Below are 22,971 nucleotides of genomic sequence, written 5' to 3' on the forward strand. Positions count from 1 at the left end.
GACAATTCTTTAGGCTGCCTTTGTGTGCTGGATGGAATCTCAGTCAAATTTTGAAAGGGTGGGCATGGCTCGATCAGGTTTTTGAAAATCCTATTTGGATTAGGATAACAAGGTTGGAAAGACGCCTGTTTTCATTCCATCACCAAGCCCTTACCAACTGTCTTACCATGAATCTCAACCCCAACTAAATCTTCAACCCCATTAGTTCGCTGAACCAAAAATGGGAGTCAAGTTTGCAAATCCATGGCTCCGCGAGGTTGCAGTCCTCTCTCATGGCTGAATACTCTGAACGTGATCTGAACCCCCCGAACTCTCTCTAGAGAGATTGTTTTCATTGTAATGGGTATAATTCTCTCTACCCTCTTCAAGAACTTGCACCATACCAACTTCAAGACGATCAATCATCTCCTCAACTTTTATATCTTCGTTGTGTGTCTCGTCTTCTTCTCCTCCAACAATGCAGTCCCAACATTCATTCAGGAAAGATTCATTTTCATGAGAGAGACGGCCCATAATGCTTACCAAGCATCCTCAAACATCATCGCTTTGCTCCTTGTCTTTCTTCCACAATTCAGGCTTTCACTTTCGCAATCATGACCAGAATGATGTTCAATCTCAATAGCAGCCTTTTCTACTTCTGGCTTATCCTCTACGCGTCACTCATAACCACCGACGCCTTTGTCATGGCAGTGACTGCGCTGGTGCCGAGTTACATAACCGGTTACGCTGTAGTGATCACCATAACGGCCCTCTTCTTCCTCACCTGTGGATTCTTTCTGAAGCGGGAGCACATACCAGTTTACTGGCGTTGGCTTCACTATATTTCGACAATCAAGTACCCATTTGAGGTTCTCATGTTGAACGAGTTCAAGGGAGCTAAGCACTGTTATGGGGGCAGCTTTCTAGACCTCTCCCTTGGTCCTCTCAGCGATTTGAAGATTAGCAAACTTCACCAAAGCCTACAAAATCTCTCACTTGCAGCATTCTCATCGGAGAAGACATAGTCGCCACCATGGGAATCAAAATGTAGAGCATCTGGGAAGATGTGGCCATCGTGCTTGTTTGGGGCATTCTGTATCGCCTTTTCTTCTATCTAGTTCTCAGGTTATACTCCAAGAATGTGAGAAAATGAAACAGTGGTGGCGACTGATAGAGATCAAGATAAATATAGTGATAGAGATAAAGATAACTACTGATTGAATTAGAGATAGACTCAAATTGTAGAGTCCTAATCACCTACAAACTCTCTGTATAATTCTATAAATAGTTTACACCTGATCAATAATAATCATGACAATATTATTTATCATTCATATATTTTATTTGGTATCAGAGCTTTCGATCGATTAATCAGAACTAGTCTGCCGTCGCTGAAAATCTTTATCGGAAGCAGTCTCTGTAGCTGCAGCCCACTGTTGTTGCCCATACCTGGTATTTTCTCTTCCCTTTCTTCGTGCAATCTCGCCAGAGGTATTTTGAAAAAATAAAACAAGAAAAAATATTTGCCGCCACCGCTTCATATTTTTCCTTTTTTTTTTTCCTTTCTTGGATTCCAAATACCCCCTAAAAAATTACAAACTTTGGTCTTGAATTGAATCACTTATAGTGGACATAAAAGGGAATTTCAGCTCACTTTCATGTGTTTTTCTAGCTAAGAGTGCAAAACTCATTCTATTGATAGTATGGGCTAGACAAAAGTTTAGTCTTCCTAATCGACTTAGGGCCACTAGTGTGAAGAAATATGTGTTGAGTTTGAGGTTCTAATTCAATTTTCTCTCCCTCCCCAAAACTCTAAAGGAAGCATGGGAAGCTTTCTTTCATGTTTATTCTCTACCTTATTGCCCTTGTTTTTTCTTCTTCTTTAAATACCTTACCAAACAGTTCCTTAACAATGTAACTAAGCATTTGTTTGCAAACCTACCATTTTCAAAGCATTTAATACTTAAATTTCATTTTAAAGTCAATTTTGCGAAAAAAATTCTAAAGACTTTGCAAAAACCTTATTTCTCTCGATTTCCTCTTTGTATTACATTCTATCAAACTCCAAACTCATTTTCATTTGTGCTCCAAAGTTGAAAGTTTGGAAATTACAAAGGAAAAAATAATTTTTCCACCAAATACAATCGGTGTAAGTCTTTCTTCTTTTGTATTTTACATTTATATTATTAGGTTGATATGGGACCTTAATTATAGATATAAGAGTTTACTATAGCTAAAATCTAGTTGAAATCTTGGGCGGGTATTAGTCAAAATATCTTTTATGTATATCCCAATTTATAAATCAAATTAAAGAAAAATTTCAAGTAAAAGTTATTGGGTCGTAAATACCACTAGAGAACATCGATAAGAAAATTGACACACTTGTTTTAAAATAGTAAAAAATTAATTCGCTCAGGCATTTGAGCATATATGTGACATAAGAGATAGTCAAACTCTGTTGTGTATATCCCAATTAATAAATCAAATCGAATAAAATTTTCAAGTAAAGGTTGAATACCACTAGAGAACATCGATAAAAAAAATTGGCACACTTGTTTTAAAATAGTAAAAATTCAATTCCCTTAGGCAACAATGTATTCAATTAATCAAGTAATCGTTAATTATTTGTTAAAAAAATCAAATTTAAAACTTGTAATTGTATAGTAAACATGGTGAATACATAAGACAAAAATAAATTAAAATTAAAATAAATATTTTAAAAAATTAATAAATACACCTAATTTCGTTGTAAGGATATCCGTTCCAATTAGTGAGAGTGAATTATGATGCCAGCAGCACAGCCAAAGTGGGCGGTCTACTGGCTACAACTGGGTCGGGTCGGTTTTGTCAACACGTAATCGATCTGGAACCGCGATTCTAGGAGTGGGTCCCGTACTGAGTATAGATTCGTTGTCAACGAGATACAATCACAGAATAGAATGATTAGATGCTCCTCGGCAGAAAAGTCAACCCTCACGGAGGGTACTTTTTCTTTTCCTCTTCCCTTTTTATCCCGAATGCGCATTTTGACTCCCGCAACCGTCCATCATCAGATGCCTCCTTCTGCTTTTCAGAGTTCTTTTATTAATTTAATGCTCCCGTAGCTCAGTTGAGATCATGCCTGGTGGGCAGAGCGTCGAGGTGCAGTGCGAGAGTGCGACCCTCAAAGGCCGTCGAGAGCTCAGGTTTACGGCATCAGGAAGAAGAGAAAGGAAGGCTTGCGTCGGCTTCTCATTGAGTTTGAACCGGCTGCCATGGAGGGGCTCCCCGCGTGGTATAGACCTAACGTTGGTGTCTGTCTCGTTAATTCTCAGAATCAGGTACGGAGTTCTCTGGATATGGTTTCTGATGTGTTTCTTCAAGTAGTTTTAGGTATGAATCTGTGGACTAGTATGGTTGGTACTCTCCAAATCAGAATGTGTATTTCAGCTTTACCGGTTTTGAGTCGATCCAGATGTTTGTAATTTATTCTCAGTGTAAGAGAAACTGTGTTTCGGCCAAGCAATTGCTACTGTCTTTTTAATTTTTTGTTTTTTCTTTTTCGTTGATATAAAAGAGCTGGCTCAGGTAGGCTGCCACAAGTAGCATTATCGTTATCCGTAAGGAAAAATTGTTAAGGAGAATTGAATTTGACAATTTCGAAACGATGAAGAAATACACTTTGGATTTTGTGTACTACTTTCTGATGTTAAATGACGTTCTTTAGTCGTTGTTGGAATCCAACTTTTTTGAAAGAGAAAATTGGTGGTTGAGTATCACGTTTTGTTTTGCCTCAGATAAGTCTTTTTTACTTCATCAGTTGCGCTCTCTTTCTCTCTCTCTCTCTCTCTCTGTCCTTCAGTTTGAGTTCACCATCAAAGGCAGTAATATATGAGAGATTCATGGTACAGGTTTTTGTTGCTTCGAGGCTGAATGTACCTGGAGCCTGGCAGATGCCCCAGGTATTATTTTTCACCGTACTCGACTCTAAATTACTGGTTTTATTACAACTAGGCTGAGAAATAATTCGTATATTCAAAGGACAAGAAGCCTCTGGCTGTGCTTCTAAGATCTGGTAGTGGACGGACGAAGATACTGAAAATACTAGGTTGCGAGGTTTACAAAAAATTTGCAGAACACTTTATTTGCTAATAAAGCATTATCTTCCAAGTTCAAGCATTTGCCCCCTTTCAGAAGTTGGGAAGTTAATTTGAAACGGAGCTACACGTTCGTGCTTTTTTTCCCTCCTCTCCTCTAGGGAATCTAAGTGGGGGCTTGGCAGTAGTTTTCCAGCACTAGAGACTTACAACCACTTCAGAACTTCAACAACGTTCTTGATACAATAACATTTTAGTTTCTTTGGCTTCAAAAAAATGCCAACTTCTGTATACCTCAAGTACAATAAACGAGAAGAAGTTTTGCCCACTTTAAAAAGTCTCTTAATCATCATTTTGGTTCAGAACCAATATTGACCAAGTTGATGCAGGGGGGCATTGATGATGGTGAAGAACCAAGAACTGCAGCATTTAGAGAACTACGTGAAGAAACTGGTATTGTATCAGCTGAAATCGTTGCAGAGGTAAGATCTAAAATTTCTGTTAATATTAAAATTTCCGAAACCAATTGGACCTTTGGCCATAGGCCACATGGAGGATACGATGTTAATATCCTTCAAAGAGGTTATGAACTAGTCGAGGAAATATTTACCATCCTAGCCAATTAATCATTTTGGGGAGAGTTCAGAGACTTTGTTGTTCTCATCTTCCTTACATTTCTCCCCTGTTTTCTTCTCTTTTACTATGTTTTTACATGATGTCGCACTTGGGCTATTGGACAGGTACCACACTGGTTGACCTATGACTTCCCCTCACCCGTGAAAGCCAAAGTCAACCGCTTATGGGGGGGACAATGGAATGGCCAAGCACAAAAGTGGTGAGTTTCTTGTGTATATTTATACAGTAGATGGAATTCCATGTCCTGTTATATTACTACAGAGATACTAGAGTTTCAAAGAACCCAATTCACTTTTTTCATCTTGTTTTGCTTGGTGCAAATGGGGGCATCATATACTTAAGATATTTCACTCTTCTTAACGGTTCGAATATTAATTAGGATGTCTATCCCCTGCATGTCATGCAAATTGATTTCTTTAACAACTTCATGTTTCTAATTCTTAACTTGGCTTTCTGCTTCTTTCATGCATCTTATTCACAATATGAAAATTTGCAGGTTCCTCATGAAATTCACGAAGGATGATACTGAGATCAACTTAGCTAATGCAGGAGTAGAGTCAGAATTCTCAGAATGGAAATGGACCTTGCCTGAGGAAGTCGTTGAGCAGGTAAAGTTTAGTGAAACAACTTTTGAAATTCTCAAAATGGAAGTGGGGCAATCTATGTCGATGATAATAAGCCCTTTCAAAGTCAATGATATTGCATAATACTAGGATTTCCTTCATTAGTACCATAGGTTGGTCCTCTGTTATTTCATTCCCTCGATGGCAAGCTGAAATTCCCAAAAGCATCATGAACACTGAAAGGCAAAATTGTTTGAATGCAGGCTGTGGACTACAAGAGACCTACATATGAGGAAGTCATTAAAACCTTCATGCCTTACCTCAGCCGCAAAGCAACATCCACAAGCACTTAGTATTAACAGCAAACAATGTAATTATAATTATCTGCAGAAATGCGTGTGACTTGTTAAGATACTACATCTGATATTTCTTCGCATGCTTTTTTTATCAGGTGCTTTATGATGAATATTATGGTAAAAAAGAGGCCATTGGTTGTAGTCTTGAAGGCTTTGCTGCCATCTTAAGCAGAAAACAGGGAATAAGAAACGCTTGAAATCTTAGAGGTGATTAGTTTTTCAAAGTATATTTTTCCATAAAAAAGGTGACCTTGATCAGCAGATATGAAGCATATTTAGTTGCGGTAGTACATGTACATTATTCCCACGATAAAAACAAATTCATGAGCATACACGCAGTGCATATTTTTCTTCTTAAGTTCATAGAAAAATAGGTAAATTCTGTTAGTGTTGGGATGTTATGTATATTAATAATTATTGGAGTTTTTTTCCAATGTAATGGCCTATTAGCTCAGTTGGTTAGAGCGTCGTGCTAATAACGCGAAGGTCGCAGGTTCGAGACCTGCATAGGCCATTTTTTCCTCTTTTATTTTTGTTTTTAAGGAAACGATAATATAATATTAAATATATTTTTATTTTCGTCGAGGCCTATTAGCTCAGTTGGTTAGAGCGTCGTGCCAAGGTTCGAGACCTGCATAGGACATTTTTTCCTCTTTTATTTTTGCTTTTAGGGAAACAATAATATAATATTAAATATTTTTTTAATTTCGTCAAGGCCTATTAGCTCAGTTGGTTAGAGCGTCGTGCTAATAACGCGAAGGTCGCAGGTTCGAAACCTGCATGGGCCATTATTTTTACGAAAAGGTGGTCCTGAAATGTGAGAAAACAAATGTTTTGTTTTTCCTATTAATGCATACCGCAAGTGATAGGGGAAAATGAAATACAGTTGTATCATGTTTTCCCCCGTTTCAGGCATAAAATGATGGTAAGTGAAATCAGAGGATCGACCTCTGATTTCACTTACCATCGCTCAAATACATCTCGAGCTCGGGCTGTCAGGAAGGAACCTCTGTCGAACTAGGTTTTGAAGAAAAAAATTCTCTTTCACTCGCTCACGACCTTTGGCAACTTCAATCACTTTACTTCTGCCTCCGTCGCAAAGCTTCTCAGCCTCCCTCTCGGTGTACTGTTAGAGCACTGCCTCTGTCACTGTCGCTCGCTGCCTCCATCACCTTTGCTTGCTCTCCCGTCGCCATAGTCTGCCACCGATAAGGAAGACGACGCGCACTGTGAGGAAGACGATAGTTTAATTTGACCTAAGTTAGGAAAAATTAAACTGCCATAATAATTTATATTTTTTATTTAAAAAATAATTATTTTTATTTTGTATTAAAAAACAAATATTTTTATTTTTTAATATATTTATTTTATAATTACTATATTAAATTAGTGATTTAATAGTCGTAATTAAAATATTGTTAAAATAAATATTTGATAAATTGTTTTGGTTTAATTGTCCCATTGCTATAATTAATTAAACCAATAGTTTTAAAATTTGTAACAATATATTATTAATTAATAATACATAAAAATATATTATGTTATCGATATATATATATATATATATATATTATTATTAATTTTTTATTATTGTATTAAATTAGTGGTTTTTAATGTTAAAACATATCTTATGTTATTAAAAAATAATTTATTTATTTTTAATAATTTATTCTAGTCGTACGTACCCAAAAGGAGTTCCCAATACAATCTGCAAGAGTATCATATTATTAAGATGTTTTAGCAATTTAGATGTGGCAAAATTATTGACTATTATGTTTTAACGTCACTAAATATTTTTTGTGTTGTACTTTTGTATGAGCAGATATAATTTTTTATATTAAAAAGGTGATTGAGTTATATTTGTATTATTTTTATTTTTATTATTACGATATTTATGTAGTATGCTATGTAGTAAGATATTTGTATAATTATTTCATATTTAGATATTACAAAATTTAAATTTGATTACAAAATTAATAATATAAAAGTAAGCACTTGTTTAATTATTATATTAATATAATTTATTTATTAACTAATATTAATTTAATTTTATGATAGTCAGATATATCAAAATATTTTATTTAATAAATAATTTATATGCACTTTACACCACACTTTTTATTGTGCACACTAACGCAAACAAGTACTTTACACAGTACTTTCCATTGCGCATACTAACACAAAAAAAAAAAACTTTACATTCCCTTTCATTTTCCCCTGGGAAAGTACTTTTCATTGTATTCTAGTTTTCCTCCGCACTTACATTGTGCACTAACCCCTCATTTATGTCATTACTTGTTGGTCCTCGCATGGCTATTATTTTCCTTCATTTTCGCTTTTATAGGAAAGGTTGTCATAATAAGAGTGCAAAAATAATGCTTATGCAACTCATAATCATAGTACAAATACGAATGGGCTATTTTATTAATAAATTAAGATAAATTACTGTTTAGTTTAGTTTAAATAAAAACAATAATTATGTGTGAAAATTAATTGGCAGACTAATTAATTGTAAAAAATAGATAAATAATTTTTTTAAATATAACAGTGATGAATATAATAATAAATAAATACAATATTTTATTAATAACATAAGATAGATTTTATGTTATATAAATTAATAATTTATTTTCTAAAATAATTTTTTATTAGTTTAATTAATTATAAAAAATATAATTTAACAAAAATACTTGATCAAATGCTTACTTTAAAAAATTTTAATTATCACTCTTAAATCACTAATTGAATATATAAAAATTAAATATATTATTTAATTAATAACATAAAATATATTTTTTACGTAGTACAAATTAATAATAATTTTTCAAAAAATAAAAAAATTAGTTTAATTAATTATCAGAGTAGAATAATTAAACAATAATACTTGATCAAATGCTTATTTTAATAATATTTTAATTATCACTTTTAATCACTAATTTAATATAGTAATAAAATAATTAATAAAATAAATAAATAAATATATTATTTTATAAAAAACATAAGTAGATTTTTAAGTAGTATAAATTAATAATATATTTTCACAAAATTATAGATAATTAGTTTAATTAATTATAAAAATAATAATTAAACAAATCAAATGTTTACATTAACTATATTTTAATTAAAACTCTTAAATCACAAATTAAATGTAGTAATAAAAATTAATAATATATTTCCAATAAATGCTTATCAAATGTTTACTTTAACAATATTTTAATTATCACTTAATTTAATATAGTAATAAAAATAAATAATATAATAAATAAATAAATAAATAAATAAAAAGATTTTTTAAATACTTTGCCTATAAAATCCTGTCGTACGACCTAGTTTGGACGGTGGCAGTTCTTGGTCAGATTGAACGTGGAGATGGGCGTAGATTCGGGGAATCTTGGCCCGAGGCGGACCCCCGAAGTCCGAACCCGACTTTTCAGTTTGAGTGTAATAAATTCGACACGGACACCTGACGAGAGGACAGCGAGTGCGACCAGAGAGTCAGAGAGACTGCCTCCCACTACGTAACAAAAAACAATGCTAATCCGTCCACGTCAGCGATCCGTGGAGAGGCGTCGAGGACTCTCCTGGGCGCTCCGATGGAGACCGCTCCTCGCCTCCCAGTCGTCCGATTAGGGTTTCAAAATTGGTTGCCTTTTCTTCTTTTCTTATTTATGATTAAAATTAAAACAAAGAAAGAGCATTTCTCAGGCCCCCTGCAGTCCGGTACTCTGGTCCGAATTCTGATTTGATCTCTTCCGGTGATGATGGCTTCCAGCCCTCCCCCGGCCGCCGCGGTCCCCACTCATCAGGTCGCTCATCATCCGCCATACGAGCAGGTAAGCGAGATGAAGAAAACTTGAGAAGTGGAAACTTTTGTGTTGTAAACCCTAATAAATCGTTATCCTTTTCTTGTTTTTCGGTTTCAGATGATCATCAAGGCAATCGTGGACCTGAACGAGAAGAAGGGTTCGAGCAGGAAAGCCATCGCCAAGTTCATCGATGCTTCTTTCTCCAACCTTCCTCACTCGCACGCGGCTCTCCTCTCTCATCACCTCCGTCGCCTCAAGAAGAAGGGAGTCCTTCAAATGGTTAAACACTCCTACAAGCTTCCCAAGAATCCGCCTAAAAACCCTAACTCTCTCGGCCAGTCCAGGGGCCGTGGACGGCCGCCTAAGCCTAAGCCCCTCATCGACCCCTCCGCCCCCAAGCGTGGCCGCGGTCGGCCGCCCAAACCAAAGCCGGAGGGGCTCTCCGGATTACCCCGGAGGCCTAGAGGCCGGCCGAGGAAGGACTCGTTTATCATCCCCGCTACGATCGCCACATTGGCGGCCGTTCCGATAGCAGGAACGGCCAGCGGGATCACTGCCGCGGTGCCACAGAGCAAGATCCCGTTGCCAGTTGGGGAGTCCCCAAGGCCCCGTGGAAGACCGAGAAAGGTTGATAGGGTTGACGGGAACGAGAAAAGATCTCGCGGCAGGCCGCGGAAAGTCGGCGGACCCGTTGTGTCAAGTTCTCCACTGGTGAAGAGACCCCGTGGTAGGCCGAGGAAGGTGGTCGCTGCTGCGCCAGCTCCAGTACCGCCAGCCGAAATTGCTCCAGCACTTGAATCTGCCTCCGCACCTGCGCCACAGGCTCAGTAGAGACGGAGGTACTGGGATGTCTGTTCTTTGTAGTTAGTGTCTAGGACTGTTTGCAATTATTGTGGGTTGCCTTGTTGGAATTTGGTGTAATTTATGCAGGTTGTACAATAATCACCTACCATTGAACAGAAAAATTACTCAAATTTACAAAATCTGTTGATGTTCAGTTTAATTGTTAATCTTCATTCCTCTGGTTTTTTATGTGTTTTCATTACTCGTGCGCCTGCGCCTGCGCCACTGGCTCATTAATTCTTTCCTTACTCTTTACATATTGGAAATCAAAATTTGAGATACGAGATTTGATCATGTCCTGGAGGAAAGGCGCGGTGTACTGGATTAAGTGAAGCAGAAATCAGAAAATGAATTGAAGATCATTGAATATTGATCATCGTTTTATTACAGGTAGAAAATAAAGCCTCCAGCATGAACCTCGATGTGCTTACTATCTTGTCGAATTACTTGGCATAGTTAATTAAATGGTAACTTTCAGAATGCGTTCAGCCGCCCAGTTTTTTTTTTTTTATCCAAGATAAATAGTTGATAATCAAAGTCAGAGTTTTTAATACGCCTCTCGGCATGATTTGATAATCGGGGCTATCCATCCATTACCCATTTAGTCGCTAATTCCAGGACCTTTTTGCACACTATCAGGTATCAACTGTATTCTATTTGTCAAACGGGTGACAAACCGATTTATTTTTATCTAACACTTTTATGAACGATCTCAATGCTAACACTGTCATTATGCTGGTGCAATGGAAACTTTGTCGACTTGGACAATGAACTCCAAGGTTGCAGAAGGTGGTATCTGGAGTCCTGAACCCAAATCAGCGCCCTTGTCTCCAAACCCAAGACTGGGAGGGACGATGACCCTCCTCTTCCCTCCAGCTTTCATCGACCTTAGAACATATTCTACTCCTTCGCACATACCCTTTGTGTAGGGCCGTGATCCCATTACCAGGGCAAGAGGCTTCTTGTTTACACCAAATGTGTCAACAAACACTTGTCCACTACTTTCTACCTGCCCCTTGAGATCAATCACCACCAAGTCGCCTGGACGTGGCGGTGCCCCGCCGCCGATTCTCGTCTCGTAGTATCTATCACCAGTACGAGTAACTGTTGAGCTCAAATTCGAAGGGAGAAAACAAAATGTGCGGAAAGTCACTCTGGGTAGTACGGATGTACCTGATGCCATTGGGCAGTATCACCTCCTTCGCCTCCTCCACGTCCCTGCAAGTTGGAAAAGATCCGGTTAGACGATGAACCCAAACATATAAAACGACGGGTGTAAACTTTAAAGTCTTTAGAGAGAGAGGGAGGGAGGGAGAGTACTTGGTATTTGCTTCTTGCTGAGACGCCTCCAGGCGAGTTTTGATCTGCTCAGAGAGGACACCAATGGCCAGGAAACCAGCCCATGCAAGGCCGGCTCCAAGACCGAAGCGCCTTGTTAAGGTTGAAGCTACCCAGTCAGTGGTCTCCGGGGCGCTGGCAGCGACCTTGGGTTTGGGTAGTCCTTGGGATTTAACGCTGATGGATTGTATCGGAGGTTCAGATTGAGGCTTTGTTGATGGATTGGTTACTGGTACTTGCGGGGAAGAAGATGAAGAGGAAGAAGGTGATGGTGATGGTGACTGTGATGAAGATGAGAGATGAAGAAGCTTGGTGGGTGGGAGAGAAAGGAACGATACAGATCCAGAGACAGTAGCCATTGATGAAAAGAAAAGAGGGAAAGAGGAAGAGCAGAGTCACATCAATGGTTGGTTACCTTTATGCTTATAATCTTAGATCTTCAACACTACACCTTATCCCTTTCCCCTTCTATGTGGTTGAAATTTTGAGCGGGGCTCGACTTGGACAAAAGCGAAAAGATCAAGTGAACGTCCATGGCATTCTGAGACATAATGTCTGTAAGACGACTAAAAGAATCCATGTCTATTCTGCGTGAACTGCCTCGCTACAGCAGCAAGAAGTAAAAAGAGTTTCTGAAAAAATGGACCCAGGTCATGTTACAGGGTTCATCTGTTGTGTGCTGAAAGTACAGATAGATAGCTAGTATCCGGAACTGAAATGCGGATGGCAAAGGGGGAAAAAACACTTGTTTTCTTGAATTCAAGAAGAAAAAATCTGATCTAGGACAAGAAATTGTTATGTGAAAAAAACACATTTGGCTACAGCTTCTTTTTTCTCCTCGCTTATGAGAAACTGATAAAAAAATTCGCCTGTACTCTCTTTTCTTTCCAGATCTTCCCCGCTCATCATACCACAAGAATTGACATGATTACAACAATCCACATACCCTTTGGCCCCTCTCCAATCAAATGCTCGGCCTTCACTCCACATACAATCACCTATCAAACACGAGCAGGGTTACAGGACTCAGAGGTAGCAGAAACATTTGTCCATCTTACCTGAGCCATGTCTAAGAGATCCACCACGGACCGGAAGCAGAAATCCGGTATGTTATTCACTCCATGCTGATTTTCACTGGCAGTATAAGCAACAACAGCAACACGCCCTAAGGAACGAACAACAGCACGATCATTACAAACAAATTTACAATCCTCTTCCTTGATACGGCTTCTGCATCAACCCATAACTGGTCTAGTCTTCATGGTCGAGTCTGGATCTCATCTTACATTATCTCCAGCAACCATTTTTTAAGATGGACCTCCTTTTGGATAGACTCTCATCATACACCTACTCCTGCCTCATTTTGTTTTGTACCTGACTGTTGCTGTGTCAAATCTTCTCTGCGCTGAGACAAGCCTCCTTTTTCCTGATCAATACTGGTGACTGCTGGTGCCCTTGGTCTTGGCACCTGAGTGTGTGTTATGGGCTTCTGCAGTGGTTTCAACGCACCCATGATTTCAGAGAATGATGGGCGCAGCTTTGGATCTCTGTTGCAGATAGAAGACATAAGTGGTCATCATCTAAACCCAGTAAAAGTCATTACCAGTTCCGAACATATTGTTAACGAGGAAAATTTAAGCACTAACGTTAGCCAACATCTCTTTATTAAGTCTGCAATAGCAGGATCCATGTTGTCTGGAATGTCGAGGCGCCGATGCTGAAATCCAACAGCTCCCACAACCTGCATTGGGTTCATACCTCCCCATGGCTGCTGCAATGTGGACAGCTCCCATAATATGACACCAAAACTATATACATCACATCTGCCAAGGAGAAGTGCCAAAACTTCTGATCAAATTGCCTAACCAAGTAATATAACAACAAATTTCGGTGCACTATAGCCTTCAAGAACAGAAATAAGTAATACATACTTCTCATTTGAAGGTTCATTCCGTAGCACCTCTGGGGCCATCCATTCAGCCTGAAAAACAGACAATAACACAGATTTTAAACATAGGTAGCAACTAATTAGGAAAAAAACTGTTGACAGGAATTATACAATGGTTAAGCAACTTCAGTGAGCTGCCGACCAAAAAATCAGATATCTTATTCAATTGATGGCACCACTCTTGTATCAGACCTTCAGAGGGGAGTTGGTTCCCAAACTCCTTCAAATAGATTGAGCCCTCTGTATGTTACAATATTCAGCAGGCCAAGGAGTGTAGACATCAAATCCAGAGTCGGAGTTTGGGAGTTCATCAATTTGTTAGGGTTCAAAATCGTTTTATGATTACAAGTATTAAGTTTCAAACTGCATAGATTACCTACCTCTGTCCTCTAACCTTGTCGTGCAAAATTTACACTAAAATGTTTTTTTATTTTTATTTTTAAAATCTAAGCAAGAAGAAAAAGATTTTATTAAGAAAGAGGAAAATATGTTAACACTAAAACCAGGAAGAACTAGATATACAAACGTAGTGGTTATGTAATATGAAGACATAAATCAATTTGGTTGATACAAAGATGTAAATAAATAAAGGGGGTCCACTAACATGTAGCAATGGCAGCAGGGCAGGTTAAACAAGGAACTTGCTCTGCCCTGCCCCCATTTTCAATGTTTGACTAGAGGAGCTGTGGTCAGGTTTTGCAGAACCTGCCCACATAAAAACGATACTATATATACAGATTAGCGTTTTTTTTTAATAGTTAATCAATGTAAGTATAAACATGTTAAAATAGTAAGGAAGATTTCATGCTTGGGATGATCGTGGCTTTTGCAGCACTGGCCAAGCCCACCTGCTGCCACCCCTATTACCATAAACTGAATGTTATCACTAAACGAGTAAAAACCAATGCTAAGAATAAGCTGAAACAGCCAAGTTTCTGACATCCTACTAAGGACATGAATGGCAAAAAAATTGAATACAAAAGCGATATTTAGCTTACTGTCCCAGCAGTTGATCTTGAGGAGAGAAATGTGTTTTGCTTCATTCGTGATAATCCAAAGTCACAAACCTACATGGTGATTATACAGATAAGCTCAAAATAAACCAACAATGTTTTATTTCAAAGATGAGCATGGTCTCAGAAGGAATGAAAACTACCTTCACAACCCAGTTCTTATCTACAAGAAGATTTGGAGACTTCAAATCACGATGCACAATAATGGGTGTGCAATTATGCAAATAATTCATCCCACGAACCTGAAGATGTTTAATAAAAAAGAAAAGGAATATACATTAACTTTAATAAAGCAAGAGCCCTTTCATGTACAAGTAACTTATATAAGAGAATGGGTAGATGATCTAGTAACTGCTCTAACAGAACACTGTGGATCAGTTTTCTTAACTTAGCAGCTTAGATTATGGTAGGATTCACCAAAAACCTAGGGCACCCACATGTTCTATGCTCAATCCCAATTAACCACAAAAGCAGCAAGTACTTAGATAAAGAGAACGCATAGATAATTTAGCTACTCTGGCTCCAGCAGAAAACTGTCCATCAATTTTCTTAATCGAACAGCTTAGATTATGGTAGGGTTCATAAAAAAAACTAGGGCACCCACCTGTTCCATGCTCAATCCCCAATTAACCCAAAGCAGCTGATACTATACTTTCTTGGAACCACATGGGTCCAACCAATAGTATGTTATTTGACAAGAGAAAAGAAAGATTTATAAGGTGGTTATTATAATTAAAATTAATCTATGCATTAGAGAGAAGTAACATGATCAAATTTTGTATGGAGTGTTTGAGTGGCTAAGTTTCATGCATGTCTTCATAGGTACAACTCTCCTAACATTTTCAAAGGAACTTAAGTCTAGGCTGAAAACAAGAAAAGAAAAATAGAGTAGAATTCATACAACATCCAGTGCCATCCTCAGACGCCTCCTCTCATCTAATTGATTATTAGGCCGATGGATTAATCTGTACAAACTACCCCTGCAAAAGCAAAAAACCCATAGATCAAATTTCCCAAAAGATCACGTCTTAAACAAACAGATAGTGCACAAAAAAATGATGACGTTCTTACAGATCTAAAGCTACTTATGACAGTTCTTCATCCTAATAAATAGCAGAACCATTAGAAAGAAACAGTGACTTCAGGATAAAAAATTTCCTTAGAGAGATAGGATGGAAGTCCTTTTGCATATCTCTAACAGGCTTCAAGAGCATTTACCTGCAAAGCAGTTGCGCTAAGCAAGGATACCTAATAGCAATTAATCATATCTAAGCTAGAAAAGTAGCAAATAGCATAGTTGAGGACTTAGCACAAATTAAACAGATTTCCCAAAGGTGCTTGACTAATTTTATGCTTGCTTGGCTCGCTAATAAAGTTGTATAATGACACTCGTTCACAGGAAACTATTTCAGATTGCTGGTAATGCTCTTCTCTAATTCATTAATCAATCAAGAAGAAAGGACAATCGCACTCCATTAGAATGGAAGAAGATAGCAATGGATGGCAAACAGATAAGCATATAAAGTATGCTTACCTAGGAAGAAATTCTGTAACAATAGAAAGATTGGGTGCTCGAGTGACTGCTCCCATGAAGAGGACAACATTGGGATGACGTAGTCTTTTCATAATCCGTACCTTGAAAGTTCAAGAAAATAAATGTTAGCTGATGAGTAAAAATTCAAATCCAATCAATCATGCAACAAAAACGAATAAAATTTTAAAAATAAATAAGCTTTTCTCAAAGGAAATAAATGAGGTTTGTACAGACAATTCACAGCAAATATGATCAGACCCACAAAGGCCAGTTGTTTAACTTATATTAGTCTCCATGACTCACTGAGACACAAATGGTAATCCACACAACATACAGGAGAAACTATTCATCCAGAAATGCCAGACTTTTGCATCCGCCAAGCAGTAAATTTCACCAATTCATGATATGCAAGCAATCCAGACTGTTCATAGTTTGTCAAAGAAACAAAATGGAGACACTGTAAGTTAACCCTCTGCTAAATGATTAAGGAGGAATCTGCAGCACATCCCATCCAACACCGCTTAAACACCACCAGAATCTAAATACTGTCTGCCAAGGCGTGAAGAGGAGAGATGGGGAAGAGCCTCCACGCCAATGGCATAGGGTCTATGTTTCCAACATCAGAAACTGAAAACGTCAGTGTCAACTCAATACATAACCAACCCATTGTTGCACTAAATAACTATTACAGTGAGCAACCTTGAGAATCACAGGCATTTCACATTTTTTCCTGTTCTAATTTTAGAATCAACAGATACAGTTTAGGGTTTTTTTTTTGTGGGAGTGAGAAAAATAATATTCATAGAGAGTGCAAAAGTCTTTCTTACCCAATGGAATGTAAACAGTGAACAACCTACCAAGAAACAAGTATTAGATAGAATTGACTACAGGAGAGGGCCAGGGAGGATTGGATTTTATTTATACTATATATATATATATATATATAGAGAGAGAGAGAGAGAGAGAGAGCGTTACCTCACTTCTAAACTCTGCAAGCGCATCACCAGAAATATCTTGATCTAAGAACCTCTTGACAGCAACTTCCTAACAATTTTAAGGAACAGCTGTGAGTTACATAAATCTTTTATTCCTAATACAAGGCTACAATAAACTATAATACTCAACAATAACCCAATCAAGAACAAACAATTTCATTCTACTCTTTATTGTATCTTTTGAATGGCGGGGTATGCCAATTCATATGTTCCCTCTGGATGCATCTGTTCAACTAAATTTTAAATACATGACATAAATCCACTTAGTGTGAAGTCACAAACTCTTTTTAACCAAAAACTTAAATAAATGGAGATAAAGCGCTGTTAATATGACTCTAGTTCAGATACGATTCGACCATATAATTTTTCATTAGCATCACGGCTAACAAGAAAAGCTGTCGGAGTAATGAATTTCTAAAAAAGCATTGAGAAAAGCTATGCTAGACAACCATAACATAAACTCTAAGAGAGTAGGCATAAAAGTCTCATCAATGGTTTTTTTTCTTAAAAGCATTATGGATGAAAGGAAAAACTTCCAACAGATAAATTTCCGCTTATGATGTAAGTGGTCTATGGAGACACGCATCCTTTTTTTTTAAATGACAAGCTAGCTGTCCTAATCGCATTTATGCATTTTTTGCCTTTTTGAAAGATCTAATTGGTCAAAACTAATCATATTATGGTGAAATAACTTACTGTTCCATGCCATTCTCCACGATACACCTCTCCATAAGAGCCTAGACCATAATGTATAGAAATAAAAGAATATCAGGATAATAGGTCAAACCAATGAATTTTTTTCTCTTTTTGTTTTTAAAAGATAAAAAATAATGATTGTAGAAAGGCAAAGCTGTGAATATACCCAACCCAATCCTGTCTCCCAAGATGATGTCCTCCCACTGTATTTCCCATTCTGACACATCATCAAGAGTAATATAAGATTTCATACTCTCATTTTCAGTTGATTTATCTGAAATCCTCTCGCCTTCCAGATTAGCCATGTTCCCATCTGAGTTCCGCTCAAACCCATCTTTGCGCCCATGCCCACTACCATGCGACCCATCTCCAGACCTACCATTTCCTTCTCCACTTTTTCTATTCCACTCTATTTGATTTAAACAAGAAGGTTCCAACTGTTCATATTGCCTGTTCACAGCTGCAGTTGTTGCTCCTACAGCTGCTGTTGAAGCCATGGGAACTTCCCGGTTTGAATCTGCATTTGATTTAGGCACAGCAACCACCATTGAAGATGCCACAACAGCAGCTGTCGCTGCAGCTGCCATAGGCATATTTTTTACAAATTTCACTGGAGGAGATTCTTCAGACTCAGAAGAACTAGGAAGGTTATGGGGGTCTCCTGAATTAACTGGATGGAGAACACCAAGCCCCATTACAGGCTTCAAAGGTTCTGCTTGTGCCCTTGAACTCACAGAACTTGGTTTTGGCTGGTTTGGTAGAGGTGGCAGATAAGGGCCTACAATCCCACGCACATGAGTTTTCTGGGGAGAGACACTTTTTCGATTCTTTTTTGCAAGCTCATCTCCATACTGAGTTGATTCTTCAATTATTGGATCAGAGTAAATCTCTGTGAACAGATTAGGAGGTGCGACAACCCCACTTTCAAGCAATACATCATGAAGCTTTTGAGCTAACTGCGGATTTTCTTTTGCAGCATCAATCATGTATTTGGAGACATCTTTCACTTTCATCCGGTGGGCAGCAGGAGAGCTCACACCTTCCGTCCAGGAAGGAGATCTAGCATGTGAAAATGGATAATTTGGACGATCGGGGAGCTCATGTATGAGTACCTTATTCCTTCTGTCGAGCTGCTCATATTCATCTGACAGTCTAGAGTTATCAGTTTTCAACTCATCAGATGAAGAGTCTTTATGGGGAAACCTTAACCTTGGATTCTCATCACCACTAAAGTCATCGGTGTCATATTTCTTGTCCAGAGGCCCATGCTCTAAGTTCCCGCCAGTTGAGAAGGTCAAACAACTGCTCGATGAACCATCTTGAGAGTGATCATAATCTCTGAGGGAGCCAACTGTAAGGAAAGGTTCTTCAAAATCAAGTAGTGGTCCTGCCGCATCAGAGGGTATCAAGGTCCCAGGGTCTGCCATTAGGTCAACAATGTACTCCCTGTGATACAAAATCTTTTATGAGCATATTATCTTCCCGAACGCATAACTTTTCCAGGTTGTACCTATGGTACCAAAGAACAAACCAAGATTTTTCACTTCACCTTCTCCAAGAACCTTTTCTTTTTTCTTTTTCTTTTTTTTTCGGAGAAAAGTGAGAATTGTATTAAAAAGTCAGAGATTACAAGAAAATTCCATAAGATATAGTCCAAAGTACAGGACCATGCACTAAGTGGTCACCAAAACCACTAAGCAGCCCCAAGAAAAAAAAAAAAAAAATATATATATATATAAAGAGAGAGAGAGAGAGAGAGAGAGAGAGAACACAAACTGTTAGGAAACTTTTTTAAGTGTATCACATTTCAATGTTGTAACCAGGCAATTAGTTTGCAAGTACAACACAGAAAGCTAGAATATACATAAAGTAAAAAATAAGAATATATTTTTTTTGAATTTGGCAGAAATTTCATTGAAAAAAAAAAGAAAAAGAAAGACCCTCTCACAAAGACAATACTAGTCCAGAACCCAAAACCAAACTAGTTAAGAAATACCTTCCATCATCTATCTTCACGATGTTCATAGCGACATCATCTGAGCCTGTGTACTGTTGCCCTTTTACTAAGCGACATGGAAGACCCACGCTATCAGCCAAGACCTGCCAAACATTCAACACACATAACAGACACCTTTTTAAGGTTCACAATGAACAATTAAAAATAAAGCTTCAAACAAAATACACCAAAACCAAATTAGAAAGGAGAACCTCAAAAGTAACAAGCAACTCTTTGAACAAAGAAGGCAGATAGTCTAATTCAGGAGAGAAGTTGCCCACCTTGAATAGTAATGCCCGATGACGTGCTAGACCGATCTTCAATTGGCCAAGAGGCAGCACCATATTTCCAACTGATGTGCGTAGATGGTTACTTTGACTTCTCCAATTCTTTAACATTTTCTCTGGATCCTCAACTGGCCCACCCATGTAGTCAGCAACCAAAATTGCAAGTTTTTGCACTAAATCACTCTGCATGACTCCTCGAGAGCCTGACCTCGACTCTACAGCCATCACTAGTGCCCTCTGCTCTAATCTTAGCAAATCAGAGTCTGATGCTCTATTGACAAGTATGGCTTCCCAACTTATACTATCAGATACAGGTATCCGTTGCAAGTCGATGAGGGAAGGCATCTTATCCGGTGTTGAATCAGCCAAAATCCCATATAAATCATAAAAACCATCCAAAATTTTGTCATCGTATCCAAGGGCATTGTAATTCTGTGAACCATGGACAGATCTACGATATGAGATAGGTAAAGAAAGACCCAGAAATATTGCAAAATCTTCTAAAAATCAAACTGAAATGTGGCAAAATTTCCAATCTTCTACCTTTAAACAAATTAGAGTTCTCCAATTTACAAAACCACAAGAACTGCATTCAGTTCATTTGAACAGCAAAACCTAAGAAACACACAAAAGTATAAAAGAGTTTTATAAAATGGTATTCCATTCTTCAAGTTCTGAAGTCCCTTGAAGTGGCATGAACAACTAATCCCTCGAAAAGAAATCAATCACAGGAATACTTTCTTTCCGGTGAGCCAAATCGTTTCCACTAAGAAGATCTTCTATTACAAAGTCTGGATGACTCTTAATCCTAAGTATACAGGATATAAGAAATAACTACAGAGGAAATCAATATCTTTACAAGAATGCATATGTAAAGAAGAAAGCCGCACCATTTTTATGCTTCTTCTAAATATATTAGTAATAATTTGGTTAAGCCTAGAAGAACCACAGAGATGGAGTTAAAGAAGGCCGCAAGCAGCCAGGTACTACACCGAAGGAAGAACAAGAAGAGGCTTAGCAAATGAAGAGGGTTCATACAATCTTCCTAATCATGCACACATAGAATCAGCTCAGTCTGTCTTGAGTAAATAGATTAGAATATCTAGCTCATCTCCCATCTAACAGTTCTACAGAAAACACTTCAACAAAAAGTAAGAGGACACTAGATGAAGAATTATGTCATTCAAACTGATTTCTTAATTCGAAACGCAAACTTATCATCTCATAAAGCAGAGAGCACAGGTTTTCACATACCTGTAGGCCCCTTATTTGTTAAGCATACAAAAGTGGAGAATATGTAGTTCCCGCTTCACATAACCTTTCTGGAAGGGTGCATTAGATAATTTCTATTGAAAACAATTTCTCTTTGATCGAGATTGTCAACGTGCCAGCTGCCACAGACTTTTATATCTATTGGTTGCACACACCTCTCTCTGCTAATACTGTAGCAGACTCTCTCGCTTCAGAGTGTGTCAATTAGACTTCACTTGTTGTTTGGTGGCTGGATTACTTGTCAGTTTTGCTTCTTTGCAGCTTATACTGCTGTCTTTTCCGTTCTTAATAAAATTTTCATTTGAAAAAAAAGGAAATACCCTATCATGTTATCTATTTGAGCAGCGCATAGTGCAAGGAATAATTTGCGCTGCCAGTACCAAACATGATATTCAAGAGGAGAAGCAACTGGGATTGATTTTGTACTTCCTGTGCTTTTTATAATGGAAATTATAAGCTACTCAGTTTGACCGTCTACCTAGTCACAAGTGTTTCCACTAGAGAAATGATTAGACCTCTTAGAAAGAAAAGCAATTAAGAACAAACCCAGTATCTATATGCAATAACTTCTGCTGGAGTATTCTGAGGAGGGAAGGACCCCAAACTGATCTGCTTTACGGCTTCAATCTGAACAGCCTCCGGATCCTCCCTTGCACTCAACTCCAAAGCAATCTGTATCTGATACTCCTCCTCCAACTCTGGGTCTCGCGAATTGCTTGATCCCGAATCCTGCCTTGCTAGCTCATTCCCCCGGTCTGAGTTGTCCTGCGGCTCCCTTTTATTGTCTTTTGAAACTTGAGAAGAGGAAGGAGGAACAGGACTATGCCTAGTAGCTACCGAAGTTAACCACCCAGTCAGGCCTGACAAATGTTTTTGGTCGGATGAGGATCGAGACGGCGGTGACTTCCCACTTGGGCATTCTGAGAATTTACTTCCCCTCGATGAGGAGCCCTCGGCAAGCTCAGATTGGTTGGGCACAATATGCAGCTTCTTGAGAAAGTTCCTCATTTTGTAGCGTTTATTGAACTTAAACCTCTCAAAATAATCAACTCAAAACTGGGTTATATTCAATAAACCCAGAAGCACAAAACCCTCATCCCCACATAAACAATACCCGGGCTCTGAAGTTCATAGCTGTGGATATGTTTCAGAAACAACAGCTGCTTCCGCGAACAAACTCTCGCCTGAAACAACAGAACCCTTTTTTCAGATTCAGCAAAACAGATTGCCCTTATTGTAGATAACACTGATAGAGCCTCCTTTTCCTCGCTTTCCTTGCTCCGCCTATTGTACTTTTCATCAGTTCTTCCTTATTTCTCCCGTGGAAAAAGAAAAAAGGGCGGGGGAACGCGAGTTGCAGAGAGAGACAAGGCAACACACAGCCCACAGCTAAGGCAACTCGTGAAGTGGATCCCACCGCAGACCACTTGAACCCGAAGATTACAAGACACGAAAAAAATGTCGTCCAAATACAACCGATTTCCAGCCATGGCGATTTGGCAGCACCATGCCCGCTGCTTCAAATAAATAATTATATAACATACTCTCTCTTTCTGCTAACAAAAAATATTATCATATAGTCATCGCCAACTGAAAAATGATTCCGTTCTAAAACAAATCAAATGATACATAG

The 22,971-nt window shown here is 38.1% G+C and overlaps 5 protein-coding genes and 2 non-coding genes across 8 annotated transcripts; 5 read left to right on the forward strand and 2 right to left on the reverse strand.

Annotated features, from left to right (window-relative positions):
• Positions 1-593: 593 nt before the first annotated feature.
• Positions 594-1,004, forward strand: LOC137955134 (ABC transporter G family member STR-like). Its single transcript, XM_068802005.1, has one exon. The coding sequence runs from the start codon at positions 594-596 to the stop codon at positions 1,002-1,004; it is 411 nt and encodes a 136-aa protein (XP_068658106.1).
• A 2,102-nt stretch (positions 1,005-3,106) lies between these two features.
• LOC137957026 (nudix hydrolase 25-like) lies at positions 3,107-5,808 on the forward strand. 2 transcript variants are annotated; one of them, XM_068804727.1, is made up of 6 exons: positions 3,107-3,299; positions 3,870-3,920; positions 4,445-4,537; positions 4,796-4,890; positions 5,188-5,299; positions 5,518-5,808. In XM_068804727.1, exons 1-6 carry the CDS (start codon positions 3,234-3,236, stop codon positions 5,605-5,607), a joined length of 507 nt encoding a protein of 168 aa, XP_068660828.1. In that variant the 5' UTR covers positions 3,107-3,233; the 3' UTR covers positions 5,608-5,808. The 2 variants fall into 2 exon arrangements, with proteins under 2 accessions (XP_068660828.1, XP_068660827.1); XM_068804726.1 differs by having other exon boundaries at positions 3,224-3,253.
• A 242-nt stretch (positions 5,809-6,050) lies between these two features.
• Positions 6,051-6,124, forward strand: TRNAI-AAU (transfer RNA isoleucine (anticodon AAU)). The gene has a single exon. It is a non-coding gene; the product is annotated as a tRNA-Ile (tRNA).
• A 200-nt stretch (positions 6,125-6,324) lies between these two features.
• Positions 6,325-6,398, forward strand: TRNAI-AAU (transfer RNA isoleucine (anticodon AAU)). The gene has a single exon. It is a non-coding gene; the product is annotated as a tRNA-Ile (tRNA).
• Positions 6,399-9,298: 2,900 nt separating this feature from the next.
• On the forward strand, positions 9,299-10,446 carry LOC137956245 (HMG-Y-related protein A-like). Its single transcript, XM_068803640.1, has 2 exons — positions 9,299-9,443; positions 9,534-10,446. The coding sequence occupies exons 1-2, from the start codon at positions 9,369-9,371 to the stop codon at positions 10,245-10,247; spliced, it is 789 nt and encodes a 262-aa protein (XP_068659741.1). The 5' UTR covers positions 9,299-9,368; the 3' UTR covers positions 10,248-10,446.
• Positions 10,447-10,758: 312 nt separating this feature from the next.
• Positions 10,759-12,028, reverse strand: LOC137955353 (peptidyl-prolyl cis-trans isomerase FKBP17-2, chloroplastic). Its single transcript, XM_068802258.1, has 3 exons — positions 11,580-12,028; positions 11,433-11,477; positions 10,759-11,344 (listed from the first exon to the last, which is right to left on the reverse strand). Exons 1-3 carry the CDS (start codon positions 11,954-11,956, stop codon positions 10,990-10,992), a joined length of 777 nt encoding a protein of 258 aa, XP_068658359.1. The 5' UTR covers positions 11,957-12,028; the 3' UTR covers positions 10,759-10,989.
• A 155-nt stretch (positions 12,029-12,183) lies between these two features.
• On the reverse strand, positions 12,184-22,684 carry LOC137955352 (probable serine/threonine-protein kinase SIS8). The gene is made up of 13 exons (XM_068802257.1): positions 21,885-22,684; positions 20,061-20,498; positions 19,780-19,883; positions 17,950-19,229; positions 17,784-17,824; positions 17,068-17,136; positions 16,093-16,193; positions 15,460-15,538; positions 14,702-14,800; positions 14,544-14,612; positions 13,529-13,578; positions 13,244-13,420; positions 12,184-13,144 (listed from the first exon to the last, which is right to left on the reverse strand). Exons 1-13 carry the CDS (start codon positions 22,344-22,346, stop codon positions 12,937-12,939), a joined length of 3,177 nt encoding a protein of 1,058 aa, XP_068658358.1. The 5' UTR covers positions 22,347-22,684; the 3' UTR covers positions 12,184-12,936.
• Positions 22,685-22,971: the final 287 nt, after the last annotated feature.

Source organism: Aristolochia californica, unplaced genomic scaffold (assembly GCF_029961685.1).
Source record: "Aristolochia californica isolate CCGP_79_NKW_82.1479 unplaced genomic scaffold, dmAriCali1.0.hap1 SCAF_2, whole genome shotgun sequence".
Classification (NCBI taxonomy): Eukaryota; Viridiplantae; Streptophyta; class Magnoliopsida; order Piperales; family Aristolochiaceae; genus Aristolochia; species Aristolochia californica.